The sequence below is a fragment of the Agelaius tricolor genome, unplaced genomic scaffold, assembly GCF_023055355.1.
Source record: "Agelaius tricolor isolate 1412-34295 unplaced genomic scaffold, bAgeTri1.0.p SCAF_7, whole genome shotgun sequence".
Lineage (NCBI taxonomy): Eukaryota > Metazoa > Chordata > Aves > Passeriformes > Icteridae > Agelaius > Agelaius tricolor.
The window spans coordinates 27,012,069-27,027,155 of record NW_027269267.1 but is presented as its reverse complement, the minus strand read 5'-3'; the positions used below and the strand labels follow the sequence as shown (position 1 = coordinate 27,027,155).

At 44.0% G+C, this 15,087-nt stretch overlaps 1 protein-coding gene and 1 long non-coding RNA gene across 3 annotated transcripts in view; one reads left to right on the top strand and one right to left on the bottom strand.

Annotated features, from left to right (window-relative positions):
- Positions 1-297: 297 nt before the first annotated feature.
- Positions 298-8,313, bottom strand: LOC139591724 (uncharacterized). 2 transcript variants are annotated; one of them, XR_011679738.1, is made up of 4 exons: positions 7,443-8,313; positions 6,471-6,543; positions 3,808-3,964; positions 298-2,904 (listed from the first exon to the last, which is right to left on the bottom strand). It is a non-coding gene; the product is annotated as an uncharacterized lncRNA (long non-coding RNA). The 2 variants fall into 2 exon arrangements; XR_011679739.1 differs by having other exon boundaries at positions 6,471-6,532.
- An 18-nt stretch (positions 8,314-8,331) lies between these two features.
- The window catches only part of GAS6 (growth arrest specific 6), a 40,186-nt gene continuing 33,430 nt past the window's right edge, over positions 8,332-15,087 (top strand). Inside the window, exons 1-2 of the mRNA XM_071430714.1 lie at positions 8,332-8,794; positions 9,171-9,337. Coding sequence (XP_071286815.1) covers positions 8,347-8,794; positions 9,171-9,337 — 615 coding nt within the window. The 5' untranslated portion in view covers positions 8,332-8,346. The remainder of the gene's footprint in view (positions 8,795-9,170; positions 9,338-15,087) is intronic.

Genomic DNA, 15,087 nt, shown 5'->3' with positions numbered 1-15,087 from the left:
CCAGCTTTTGAAGATGGAAACTTCATGGCAGCACAGGTTGCCCAACAACATATGTTGAACCTCCTTCCCTCAATGATGACAGTCCTACAGTGGGATAACCCTCTGCTCTGGCCTGATCCTTCCATTTTTCTTTGTCTCCCACAAAGATGTCAACAGGCCTCATTCAAGTCTCAGTCCCTCTCAAACTTCACAGCTAGAATTTCCTTTCCAGAAAAGAAAGCACAACACCTGTTCTAGAATTAAATTCAGACACTTGCTACTATTATTATTATTATTATTATTATTATTATTATTATTACCACCAATAGGTAAATGTACATATTTCCATTTGGTTGGAGAAACCAGCACATCAGATATTGCATTTTCCATTCAAACATGAAATATAAATACTGATATTTTAATACATATATTTGCATACACTTTCCAGAAAATGAATTTTTGTTTTCTTGGTTATGCCTGTTTCTTGTGCTGCTGGTAAAATCCCCATTGCTATTACCTTTTCCCACACACCAGAGGTTACATCACCAGCACTCCACTGACAAATCTTGTTGGAACAAGAAGCTGATGCTGATCAATAAAAGATTACAGAAAGCTCTGTATCCATTTTGCAACATGGACCTGCTGGAACTCTATTGCAAAGACTCGTGTCCTAAACAATTTAGAGATGCCATAACATTACTCCTGTTTCATTGCATTAAACCACAAATTATAAGTTAGGTTTCTATTCTGGTATTATTTAGTTCCTTCCAATGCAGTTTAACAGCTGAAAATGAGAAGGCAGCAGCTCCTTGTTACCAGGCAACTCTTCCCAACCACCAGCAGCTTGCCCCAGGGATCAGGGTTTGAGAGCTCTTTGCAGTGACAGCTCTGCTCCCTTCTTCCAAGCCCAGACTGATGCAAGGAGGCTGCTTCAGAGCAGAGTTCAGTCTAAGAGCTCAGAGCATTGGCAAGAGCTACATCTTATTAAAACTGTTTTTGTCTCTCACTGTCCCATTATATTGTGTTATACAGCTGGGAGGTTTTTATTGCTTTGAGTTAATGAGAACAATAAAGAAACATCATGGTCTTGTGCTAAGAGGCCCTTTTCACAGTCAGCAATGAATATCAGTACTCTCCCTCCTGCCTTGGAGAGACAGCTCCAACTCAAGTAATGTCTCAGCAACTCCACTTGTCATCCTGGTGTTTATATAATTCCTGGTGAGGTTTTGTAGAACACATTGTATGGGCTTATATTTGTTCTTGTTTTTTGTTGCAATATTCTTCTCCTCCTCACGTCATCCTTGAATTTATTTATATTTCTTTTAGGCTTTATTCAAGCAACTAAAAATCCCCTAGGACTTAAGCACGTGTGGAAAGCACAGGAATAGAAGCCATGATGACCTCATAGTATATTCATATACCAATGGCCTAATAAAACATAAATCCAGTCCACCAGCAATGTTTACGACATCCCTTACATCACTCAGAAGTTCATTCCTACTCACAGTCTGGTTTGGGATTCAGGCTTATTGAACTCTTGTCCTCAGCATAAGTCAGAACTGGGCTCTATCTGCTGACACTGTGTTTTCTCTCAGCATTCTCCCGACCATCGCACAGGTCACGATAATTTATCCATCATCAGGGTGCCCCTTGTTTTAGCTCAGCACACTTCCACAGGGCCAAGGGCATCACAGAAAAGAGAAGAAGAAACATAAGTGCCCATGTTGGTGCAATGCTCCAAAGCAAGATTCAGTTGTCCCAGCTGCAGAGCATCCAGCAGGAAAGCTGATCGCCCTGAAGAGAAATTGGTCCCTCGCAAAGGCTGTTCCTCTGGTCACTCAGTTCAGCACATGGACATGGGCATGACTAGCATCTGAGGAAAAGAAGCTTTTCTCCTTCTCCCTCTAGCATAATGTATCACTGTCAGAAAATAGGATTTGGATCCCTTATTGAAGAGAGACATTAATTGGAGAGTCTTTTATGAAATTTCTTTTTAAGTAAATGACATGTGTGAAAGATGAACAACCTTTTTTCTACATTTCTCTCCATGCATTCAGCTCCACTTTTTACCCAAGTCTTTGATTCTCTCTCTAATCTACATTTACTTATTCTTTTCATCCATTTCATCATCACTAGAATTAAGCATATTTTGAAAGTTAGCCCTTTTCTTCTTGATTTAATATATGCCAATCACTCAAAAGACTTGTTCAGTATAAGAGCACTTTTCTGCGATTGTTTTTATTAGAAAATGTTAAACTTGAACACCCCAGAGAAGAGGAATTTTATGCCATTTACATTATTAAAGACCTCTGGATGAAATTTCACATTCTAACACAAGAATATTGGCCTGATCTAAACAAAGGCACATATTTGTGTGGCTCCATGAAGGACTTATATTCGGAAGAGGAGAAAGAAGTTTTTCATATTTATCCCTGAAAATAGCCTGAATCCAAGCATGGCTTCTAATTGCTTTCAGTTGCACTTTCTCATTCTTCTAACATTCTTTTTCATCACCAGTTGCATTTACATCTGGGTGTGTCTTGGAATAAGGCTTCACATATGCATCAGTAACATCTTTCAGTGGAGCTGCATGACTATCCAGCATTACACTGAGTGCCTGGAAATGTTCTTAGAAGGCTCACATCCCATTTTTGTTACCTCCCAACTTTCACTTCTCATCATCACAAATACTTTACAATTTTAATTTGTTTTGACTCACTTAACAGCCAGGCATTAAATGAAGCTGATGTGTCCAAAACTCTGTTTTTAAAAAGGAAAGTCCAGGCTGTGCAAAAAGCCCCAGCTCTTCTGCAGCGGTGGCACATTAGGAGAAGGTCCAGATGGATCTACCAAATGGGTTTCCCAAGCAGCAGGGATTGCATTGGTACCGTGAAGGGTTCTTGTCTTCAAGTCTGGGTTCAATTTCTGCTGATGACAAAAAGAAGTCTTAAATTTTTAGTGTGGGAACCCATACTTTGTCTAAATAACTGAGGCCCACCTGGGCAAGCTGCACACCCTGCTACAGGAGCTTTTTCATCTTTGGGTGAAACAAAATTACAAATCTTCAGGTCTTCAAAATGACACTGTTTCAGTGTGGGATTTTTCCATATAAACAAGATTTGTGTGTGTGCGAAGACAGTAGGATATTTGGGATTCTACTTTTTTTATATAAGTTACCTGCTAGGGGCATTCTAAAGTTATTTATGGTCTATCTGCCCACAGTAGTTCCAGTTTGTGAGCTCCCTTCTTTGCCTTGTCACACGTGTTGAAAATCAAGATATCTTTCAACCTCTACAAAATTCTTTTTCCAAATGGCAACATATGGAGACACTAGAGAGACATTTAGTGATGGCACAACAGGTGCTTAATCATCAAGCAAGGAATTTAATAGAACTGAATTTAATATCCTCAACTGGATAACAGACACGTGAAGGCAGGAGCAAGATAAAAGGAACTGATCTTCCTCAACGCACTTAAGTCCACAATCTAATGCTTGTATCCCAGAGGTACAGAGGTTGTTTCAAAACAGAGAAAAGCAAAGTTATTTTTTTTAAAAAGGGAGTAAGAAGTAAAAAGCAGAGTCAGTTATGGCAGATCTTCTCCACAACATCTTGTCACAATAAATACAACAGCCCCATTTGGCTCCCTGCCTCCAGGTGCTAAAAGGTGACTCAGATTGCACAGAGAACAGACTCTCTGGTCCTGCACCCCCACCTCAACCCTTTGGTGTCCCGCAGAGGCATATAATAAACCAGGAGCCACAATGTCCTGTAGGCTGTGGCAGGAGGTCTGTGCTTTTTGTTGGTGCCATTTAGTCTGAGAGCTCACCTGTGGATGGCAGTGCCAGTTCTGCCCAGGAGTTTGCTCGCTGTCTTGCTTGGTGCAGAGGGAGTGCCACTGTCCAGGTAAGCAATTTGGTTTTGCTAGTACCTAAAGACATTTTCAGCCACCATTTTAGCCTCTAATGAAAGGAAATCTCATTCACCTGGAACCAAGACAGGCACAGAGAGAACAAGATGACAGTTCAGAACTTCCTTGCCCTTGAAGTTTATCTCCTGGCATCAGTCCGTGAATTATAGTTGACAACTAAGCAGCAAGTTCCAGATCTTAATGTGCTGAATATAATTGGCATATGGCCAACCTGTACTGCACTCAGGCCAAGGATCATGGAATCAGCTCTTCTTACTCTCAGAGGGATTTTCTGATTAAGTATGCTGCCTTCCACAATAATTTAATTTCTTAAATATTCTGAGGTAATCTCATATCCTTCCACTCATAAAATACAAGCAAATATAGGAATGACACCTTAGGAATACTTTCAAAGGAAAAAAAAACCCCAGGAAATGAATGTGAAATGAGCATGTGAAGCAGTTGCTTGTCTAAAATCTGAGATACTTTGGCCTTGTGGGACAACTCATAGGACGTGTCTAACCAATTTTTCCTTGAGGTGAGAAGGGCCCTCTCTTCTTTACACAGAAGAGAGGGCCCTTCACAAGTCAAGAACATGCACCTCACAGTGTCCCTGGCTAGAGGACTGACAGAAGGAAGGAAGGGCAGGCTTGGGAATCCCTTCCTCTTGTCCACAATGAATATATAGAATCATAGAATTGTTTAGGTTGGGAAAAAACTCTAAGATCATCAAATCCAACTGGCAACGCAGCACTTCCAGGTCCACCACTGAATTGTGTCCCCAAGTGCCACAACCACACATTTTTGGAACACTTCCAGGGGTGATGATTCTGCTATTTCCCTGGGCAGCCTGTGCCAATGCCAGACTGTTCTTATCGTGAAGAAATTTTTCCCAATATCCAATCTAAATTTCCCCTGGCACAACGTCAGGCCATTTCCTCTTGTTCAGTGTTTTGTTAACTGGGAGAAGAGACTGACCTCCACCTCACTACGACCTCCTTTCAGGTAGTTGTGGTTGTAGGTGCCCCCTGAGCCTCCTTTGCTCCAGGTTAAACAACCCCAGCCCCCTCAGCTGCTCCTCACAAGACCTGTGCTCCAGACCCTTCACCTGCTCCATTGCCCTGCTTCTTCAGCTCTAAAGTTGTGAGGCCTGTGTATTCTTCTCAGGACATTTTAGTTTCATTCTACACTTTCGTGACTACAAATGTAACTAGTGGCAGGAACCTAAATGAACTTCGCTCAGTTAAACCTTCTGCTACACCTCTGCAGCTTGTCTGCACACTACACACTGGTTTCTTTTGGGATTAATTAAGGAAGAGAAAGCAAAGGACATCAGCTGGAATTCAGAGTAAGTGTCTCAAGGTGTGTGGCCTAATGAACCACTTTAGATTTTTGATCCTTAATTAACATCTTCGAGTTGTATTTTTAGTCACTTCTCTCAAAACTTGTTTGATTTTGTGCATATTTCTGGTTAGTGTCTAAAAACCAATGGAAACTAATCCTACAGGTTCAGATTTATATTTGGATACATCTGTGTCTAGATTAGTCTAAAATCAAAAGAGAATCTAAAATGGGACATGCTGAAAGCACAAGCAGTTCATGTAACATTGTTTTAATATTTTCAGCATTATTTTTCTATGCTGTTTTTCATGTTCCCTAAGACATTACTGGGACAGCTGTAACCAGATAACAAAAAAAATCCATTAATTCTGAAGAAAATTAAACTGTTACTTTATTCAACTCATTGCTTAAATCTGCCTTAAATGCTACCATGCCAGAAAAATGGAAGGTGGAAAATACAACTATTGAAGAGACTTCTGAGCTCACCAAAATCAGTGTTTGATGTCTCTGCCAAGTAACTTACTGGAAAACATAAGAAAGAATAGAACTGGTGAACTGAATGATATGTTGGAGAAGAATCAGCATTGCATACCAAGAAGGATGTCTTGTTTTGCAAAACCATTTGAGATTCAAAGAATGATATTTATTTAGACAAGGATGGTTCTGAGAATATTAGATATTTGGATTTAAAAAAAATTTTGAGCTGCTCTTTTACCATATGCTCTCAAAGTGTGATCATATGGGATAAACAGAAAAGGATAAAAAAAATCTGAAAGAAAGAAAACTCATCATTAGATTACACAATATAATGCAGTTTCCAGAACCCACAAAAATTTCTGCTGTTCAACATCTTCAGAAATTTTATGGAGAAACTTAATGCCATGAGGTCAGTTGGCAGATAATACAAAATTCATCTGAACAGACAAAATTTAAACTGGTATTCAAGAATATCAGGAGACTTTTAGCAAAAAACCTCAACTTTTATCTTGAGTTAGTGAGTTGAATTTACTTGCAGAGAGGTCACATCAGTGATGAAAGTGTACAAAGACTGTACATCCAGGGATAAGGTGAAAGCTTAGAGGGAAGGCAGAGTGGGCCAACCTGTTTTGGTAGCAAGAAGCTGTTCAGTTGGCTTGCCTGTATCACTTGATAACACTCTTCATGTGACAGGGTAAAAAATGACAAGCAAAATTTAATATATAGACACACAAAGTGACACACCCATGAAAGACAGCTCTCACCTTCTGCATTCACTGGTAAATCTGCACTCAGGAAAGAGATCTCAGACCTCTTGTTCATGGCTCTGTGGAGAGACTGGGTCAAGAATTCACCCATGCAATGTTTGAAAATAGTAAGAAAAAAACAGAAGCAAGAAAGAAGCACGACAATGTTGCTACAATATCTTGAATTGTTGCTACAATGTCTTGAATATTGCATGTAGTTTTGTCCCCATTTTCTGAAAATTAGTATTAACAGAAAACATGCAGGGCAGGATGAAAAGGTGGGGAATGGTTTCTGTTTGAGGGGCTCAGGCTGCAGTCCCAGAGCAGACTATGGATTTACTGCTGTAATCCCACTCCACACTTCTTCATGCTGTCACTGAGCTGGTTCAGCACAGTAACCTGGTAAAACACACACACACACACACTTAAAAAAAGGAAGAGTCTCCTGCCAGGTGATTTAGCTGAAATGGCACAGCCACGTCTGTGGACATGGGCAGGGGGATACACAACAGAGGGAGGGAAGTGGCAGCCAGTCCTAGGAAATCTCTGCCTTCAGCTGTAGCTTCATGAAGCATTTTGGCCAGCTCTGCTGATGAAATTAGGCCCAAGCTCCTTTGCCTGCAGCTACTCGCTGTCACCCCTGAAAGCCTCTCCCTTTAGGTGTTTGTGCAGGTGTTCAGCAACTCAGTGGGGAAACTGGTCTGAAACAAAATTAATCATTTTTGTTGGATTATTCTGATACAGTTTGCAGCATGCTAGCACAAGAAACGGTTGTGGCCAAAGGACAGCAAAAAGCAAGGGGACTGGAAGGACTGCTCCTTTGAGCAATGCTAGCTCATAGGGGTTTGGAAACAAGTAAAAGACCAAAGCTCCACAGTTCAGGAAAAAGGATAGTTCTGAAATCATATGAGAGAGGTCTATAAACTGGTATGGTGGAAACAAATAGGGCATGATCACTCACGATTTCTTAGATGACAAAAATTCAAGTACCTCGAAAAATTATTAAGCACTGGATTTAAAACCAGTGAGGAAAAGTTCCTGTCTACCCTTTGTGCAAATTTGAGACCTTCCCACCACTCCTGGAGGCCAGGTGTACCAACAGATGAAAAAGTTATTTGACAAATTCACAGACAAGTGGTACATTTGTGGCTGCTAGGGTTGCACTGGATTTCACCTGAGAGCTTTCCCTCTGCACTTCAGGAGCTGAAAACAGAAAGAAAAGGCCACTTAATGGTGGTTTATATGTTTTTATACCTCTTACCTGTATCTCTACTATTGGCCATTGTCAGACAGAAGATACCAGCCTAGGGACAGTTGCTTTGAATGAGGCTGGCTCTTCTGTTTTCACCTACTTTACTTCAACTATGTGATATGGATACATTGTTTACATTTGTCATATTATATTTGCAGTAATTATTATGGAGACACAAAGTCTGTATTAGATATACCTAAATAACAAAATAAAACTAGACAAGTTATTTTTCTGAAACAAGTTCTGCCACTGAAGTTTTCTCAAAGAATGGTGTTACTGGAGCTACGTGTCACACTTACCCTTTGACAGAGCAGTACAGATAAAAAGCATGGCTTTAAAGCAGTGGCACTAGATAGCCTAAGAGCACCTCTGAGCTCTGACCCCACAGCTCTAGGTTACAGGGTTTCCCACGGTGGAAGTGTCCTGTGTAACTTCGGATGGACAAAGGACAGTAAAGCATGGTTTGCAACATACTGGTAACAAAAGACATTAATCTCTTTCCTGGGAAGTTCATCCTAAAATACTGGAACAAACTGAAAATGTGTTTCTGACGAAAACCTGTGTTGGTATGTGGGGAGAGCCAAGCTTCTAATTTACGGCAGGACTGGCTTGGGTTCGGTGCCAGCTTCTCCCTTGCTAGTGATGAGCCCCGGAGCTATTAAAGAGGTGTGCCTGGAGGTGAGGGCGCAGTCTCCCCGCCCGCTCCCCGCGTCCTGCCTGCCGCCCCTCGGCCCGGCTGCCCGTGACCGCCCCCGCCGCTCGGCGCGGCCGCTCCGGGCAGGTACGCGGGGCCGGGCCGGGCGGCCGCTCCGCCGCCAGCGAGGTGTGTCCGTGTGCAGCGGCTCGGCGGTGCCTGGTGAGGATTGGGCAGGGCGGGCGAGCGGCTCCGCGGCTCCCCCGCCGGGCTCCGCGCCGCGCTCCCGCAGTAGCAGCGCGCCCGCCGCCCGCGCCGCTCCCGCTCCCGCCGCTCTCTCCGCCTGCGCCCGCCCCGGCCCCGGCCCCGGCCGCCGCCGCATCGCGATGCCGCATCCCGCGGCGCCCCTCGGGGCCGCCCTGCTGCTCGTCCTGCTGGCGGCGGACTCCTCGCAGAGTGAGTACCGCGGGGGGGTTCGTGCCTCCCGCACACGCCGCCGAGCATCCCCCGCCGCCCTGCGTGTGTGCGGGTGCGGGCTGTGCTGCCGGGCGCGGTGGGCTGCGGGGGATGCGCGGCTGCGGTGAGGGCGGCGGCGGGGTCAGGGGATGCGGCGAGGGGCCGCGCTGAGGCCGCGGCCACCCACGGGCGGCGCCCCGAGCAGGGAGAGCGCTCGGTGCCCCCGGAGGGGCGGTCTGGTGTGCGGGGCGGGGGTCGGGGGGTCCGGGGCGATCAGGCGGGCTCAGCTGTTCACCGCTGCCTGTCCTTGCTCCTGCTCCTCTCCTGCTCCTCGTCCTGCTCCCGGCCTCCCCGCCGTGCCGGCTCGGCTGCCCAGCCGTGCTGCTGCGCGCCCCGGAAGCCGCCCAGTTCCTGCGGCAGAGGCAGCGGCGAGCGTACCAGATCTTCGAGGAGACCAAGCAAGGACACCTGGAGAGGGAGTGCGTGGAGGAGCACTGCAGCAAGGAGGAGGCCCGGGAGGTGTTTGAGAATGACCCAGAGACGGTAAGGACACGGAGATTTGGGGGGTTGTCCGGCTCTGCGCTCCCGCCCACCCTCTGCCCGCGGCTGGATGCCAGCTACCGGCACAGCTGGGAAAGGCATCGGGAGGAGGAGGACCCCGGGCCAGGAGGGGAATGACTGGAAGGCACACTGTGCTCAGCCTGCCCAAGGGCAGTGCCAGGGCTGTCCGGTCAGCACCGTGTCTGTGAGCGTGCTCTGAGTGAGCAGCCCAGCCTGGCACCGGCTGGCAGGAGTGCCACTGGAGGGTGGAAGGGTCCTGTTCACCCATGGTCCAAATCCACGAAGCAAGACCAGTGCAGCATAATGATAGAGCTTCTCTGTCTGGATACCCTGCTCTTCCCTCCAGCTTCCCATCCCAGCTGAATTTAAAGTGCCCTTAGTGTTGCAGCATATGTCACAACTGAGGCTTCTCAGACAAATGTCCTAACCACTCTGAATCTTGGTCAGCATTTTAGAATTCAGCTTTTTAGAATTAGCATTTTAGAATTCAGCTTGGTCAGCATTTTAGAATCAGTAAGTTCAGGACCTGTCACTGCAACAGCAGGAGGGCACACATATGGGAACGTGCTGCTGCTGCACTTCTGGCACTGGATTCACACAGTTACAGACTGCACACCATACGTGGAGCTGTCTTTTCCAGTCTTATCAAGGTTGACTTTCACTTCAGTCTTCTCACTTTGGGCAGCATGCAGATGCTTTATAAGCTTGGCTTACTCCTCCAGCCACTTTACACTTCCTCTCAACACTGTTTTGGATAGGCTGTTCTCATTGCAAGGACTATCTGGCATTGATTTAGCAGTGGGAAGCGGATTTTCTTGGTGTTCAAACTGAAGCTCAGTTCTGCACAGCATGTTCCTGTTAATGGTATGATGCTCTAGGGAGAAGATAGGACAGAGGCAGGGAGAGAGTGAGCACGTGTATGTGTACACAGAGGCACAAAGACAGGCAGGGGAGGGATTTAGCAGGGGAAATGTTTTATGCTTCAGTAAGGCAAGTCTTGACATGTGTGCTTCATTGGCAGCCTCAGCACTGGAGAGACAGTGCAGTAGCTTGCTGTCACAAGACAGTAGTAAGCACAGCAAAAGCAAAGGGATGTGGTTTTGACCGTCTTTATTTTCAAGATTAATGTGGAACACTTGCCCAGGTGGTGTTTAATGTTACACATTTTACGTGTACGTGTAGTCACATCTGCATGTGGTAGTGTTTGCTTCTGTTCTGCAGAAACTGAGCAGCTTCAGAATGTGGACAACTGTAATGGTGTGAGAGTGGCTGGCACAACTACCATATTTGTGTTGAGTAATATAACTTTAAACTCAATATAAATATTCATCACATAGCAGTGAGTACAGGGAAAACTATGATGAGTGTGATTTTGTAGCCTTCTGGAACAAAGGTGATCTAAGGTCACTATTTTTACTAACTGGATGCTGGCCAATAAGGTAGCCAAAGGGGATGTATTGATAGATTAGTTTAAGGGTAGGATAGTGTACAAATATGTCAGGAGTTTATAACAGTGTTTGGTACTGATTTTGGAAATTGTAAAGAATACACAGTTCTCCTACTGAAATGACAACAGTGAAATCATTTTGGTTTAAAATCTTTTCACATATAATATAAATTCTTTAAGATACCGTCATACTTTCAGTGTGTTTTGTAGGACAATGCTGGCTTTCTGTTATTGCAAGTGATTTTGATTTTTTCGTGCATTTCCTTTGCTATTGCTGCTAGGTTGCACTCTGTTCTGAAAACCTGAAGAAAGGCTAGATGGGCTACTAGTGTCTGTGTCCCCTAAAATGTCCTTCTACACCAAGACACTTAGATCTGCAGTGACATAAGATCCTACCCTTTCTGAGACACAAGTCTCCCAAGAGCTGTGCAGTTGCTTGTTAAGTGCAGTAAGTCCTAATCCTTGCATTACTTTGCTTCAATTTGATTGAGAAGCAAGTGTGCTGTAATATATCAGGGGGATTTATGGCCCTTCCTCTCCCTTTTGCAATCAGTATGTGATGTGAAAGCAGCAGCTGCTGTTCAGTAGCAGCTCTCCAATGCATGGTGGCAGAGGTTATGTATGTGGGCTGTTGCTGCTCTGCACTGGAAGACTTCACTGTTTTGTAGTGCATAGGTGACTACTCTTTCAGCAGTAACTGTGGATTTCATGGACAGAATATTAATTCACAATGGAAGTGTATTTTAAACAGTAGGGAGTTGTTGTGCTGTCATTTCACTGATGCTGTGTTGTACATCCAGTCCCAGGGACTGACAGAAGAAGGAAGCTAGTTGAGACAGACCTGACTGAGGAAAGCCAAAACCTGTTGTGAACAGCACCAAGCTTTTTGAAGAATTACAGTAACTGCAGTCATGCTTCAGCATATTGCCAGGCTGCAGCTGATCCATGCTGGTAGAGTGAGCTTCTGTTGACCTGGGAAATGAAGAGATTGCTGTTGACAGATGAAGATTCCTTGTAGTTTAGGGAGGATGAAATTTCTGCATGTGCCTGCTGAACCATGGATTAACTATTTAGGTTGTAGCAGAAAGAAGCAGCGACAGTACTTTTTGCCCTGTGCTGAGCTCTGTGAGGCAATGGAGGCAAGCCATGACAAACACAGCAGTGCAATCTGTCCTGTTGCATCTCCCAGGTTTTATGCTTTAAATCACCAGATGAGAATCTGTGTGGGCATTTGGCTGTTTACTGTCCCACAGGAGCAATGGTCTTGCAGCCTTGACAACTGAAAGTTAGTTTCAGGTTAGTTGATCAATCTTGATGCTTCTCAGTTCAGCCTCAAGAAAGGCTTGTGATGTCAGACCAAAAGTGTTGTCCCTCCTCCCTTTCCCCTCTATTAGATGCTAATGAAATGTATGAGTCTTCCTTACCAACCTTGCCATTCTTGACTATCCTGTGGTTGTGTGAGGAGAATTTGAAGGAGAATTTTAAGACCTGTGACCTAAAGATGTGATAGGAAATTGCATTAACTGATTCAATAAAACAATTCCAGAAGTTGAGAGGACAAAGCAAGGTTGTAACAGCTCATGTGATGCTTCCCATGCTTTCCATATCTTTATGCAACCAATTGTAACATCTAGCCAAGAATTTTACAGAAAGATACCAATTTCCTGGACAGAGCAGTAAATGAAATGGAATATCACATACCTATACCAGAGCACCCTTCTTCTGGGCCTTCCATTGTTTCAGTGATCAGCTTCCCATAACAACATCTGCAGGCAGCCAGCAGAAGATGCACATTCTCTGAAACCTGAATGTGGATTTTGCCATGTGTGAGATTACTTACATCAGCTGCTAAGAATAGTGTATCAGGCGGGGCCCAAGGGCCATTCATGTGCAGGGCAGTGCAGCTTTTGTCTTTTATGTTACGGAAAATATAAATATCAGCTTGCTCAGACTAGAGGAAGGAAGATCAATTGAAACATTTTTAGATTGTTGTTTGTTTTTTTTTTTTAAGAGGCAGAACAAAACTCAGTCTGTGCCACTTGTATGACTATACATGGTAAAAGCAAGTAGCCTGGGTTAATGAGTCTTGCAGCCTACCTTTTTCATGAAGCTGATTATAGCATCCTTAAACATTACTGCAGAATTCTGGGATGGTTCCTGTTTTGTAATTTAATTTATGCTAGAGGTGCCAAACAGAAAAATTAAAAGATAATATAGAGGTAAAAAAAGAAGGACAGAAAACATCTTGATGGGAGGTATGCAGACTGTTTCTAAATGTGATCTATTCAAAATACATGCTAGGTGTGATAGATGGGATAAAGTTGCAAAATATCTTGGATACAGAGATAAGAATACTATCTTATTTAAGATGTTGACAAGACCTTATAAAAGCAGCACTGCAGAAATATTTGACCTTGGTATGCAGTCAAGGTATTACAGCTTGTTAAGTGACTGATAAACTGCTCTGGAATTTGGTTGACTCGTTCTAAAAATCTGGTCATCTAAGCATGTAAAACAAAGGGCAGAAGGGAGTGTAGATCCTGATCTTCTTAGAAACATTGTATTTCACTGAAGAAAAAAGTGTCCTTGTGCAAGGAGTTTCTCTGTTTTGAAAGGCTCAGCATAGGGAAGATGTTTGAATGCAGCCTCTTATCCTTTGGTACCACAGTACAGCATCTGTCCCTGCACATCTTGCTTGCTGTTGTTACTGCTGAAGAATTTCTGCTCTTCCTGCAGCTCACCTTAGAAATTGCTATGCTGAATGCACTGGAAGATGCTAGGCACACCAGGAACGCTGATGTAGGTCAGCCTGGCCACCTGTGTTTACTGTTTATGGATTTGGCCCTCAGTAGAGCACTGTGGAAAGCCAGCTGGATTCCATGTGCGTGCAGAATGCACATCTGATTCATAGGCAGACACGTGAAAATTCCACATTTTGAAGGACTTGCATCCAAAATGTTTTTAAAATCTACGGCTTGTCAGATACACAAAACACTGGCAGAGAATCACAGCATAACTTGGAGCTGAAGAGGAATCTACTCCACTGTCCCACTCACAGCAAGGGCAGCAGTGACACCACACCAAGTTTCTGGGGGCTTTTAGCAATCTTGTCTTGAAAATTACTGATCCTAACAAAACATCCAGCAATGTCAGCATTCTTTCTGCTAGGCTGGGTTTATTGAGAAGCTGAAATGAAGATGAAGCAATTTATAGGGTGTGGTAAGGGTCAGTTTGGTTGGTTTTCTTCTTGATGGCTCACTGGTTTTATTTTTTATGTGTTCCATAACATGACATGGTCTTGATAACACAGATGAGCTTCATCTATGGACTAGGGTCATTCAGACTTCATTCTGATCTTTTAGGAGGCATGCTTGTCAGGCAATGTTTAGATGTTATTTCTAAGAATAACAGGGTAGACACACGCTTGTAAATATTAATCAGTAAAGTATGAAGGCATGTAGAGGGAGGAGAGGAGTTACTGGGAGAGTAAAGCAGTGTAAGATTTCTTTGAGTAATTTAGTGAATGTTGTGTAGTCTAGACATGGAAAATACTGATATCATCTTTAGATACAGATGTCATCATCCCTGTATAGAATATTCCTTTAATAACCAGGCAAAAATCTGGTTTTATTTGCTGTGACAGTTCTTCTCAATATACTGATTTGTTTTGACATTTTGGCAGAGCACGGAGAGAGGGCTAGATTTGTAGCTGTATAAATTTCTTTATCTCTTCTTGTTGGTGCAGAGAGAGAGAAGGAGTTATTGGAAAACTCTGTGTTGATGTTTTAACCTGCTTGGACTCAGTACATGTAAGAATGGATTTCCAGGCACAGTGATACCTGCTTAATAGCCTTTGAGAAAGAAAATACAGGGATACATAGACTTTTGTCCAGGAATGGGTTGAAGGAGAGAAAAAGGAAGTAAAAATCTGAGTGCCCAGGTGTATGCCACAGTGGCATCCCAGCCTGCTGGGATGAGATCTGTGTGTCCACCAGGTGCACTCCCTGCCCTTTCTTTCCTTCTCCCTGTAGTTTGGTATAAAAGACAAGGGAGCTTTGTACCAAAATCCAGTGGGTCTAACTGATCTGCAAGGCAGAAGGATTGGGGCTGTGGGCCTGGATGCACCCATCTACTTTGGAGTACAGACACAGTATTTGTTGGCAGTGGTGGTGTTCAGTAGCAGGAGGGTGACAAAAATACTCCTGCTTGCCTTAGGAGGCAGGTCAGGCATTTTTTTGGCTAAATGCTGCTCTATCAAAAGGTTTTGAGAAGGGTGAGCAAAGTT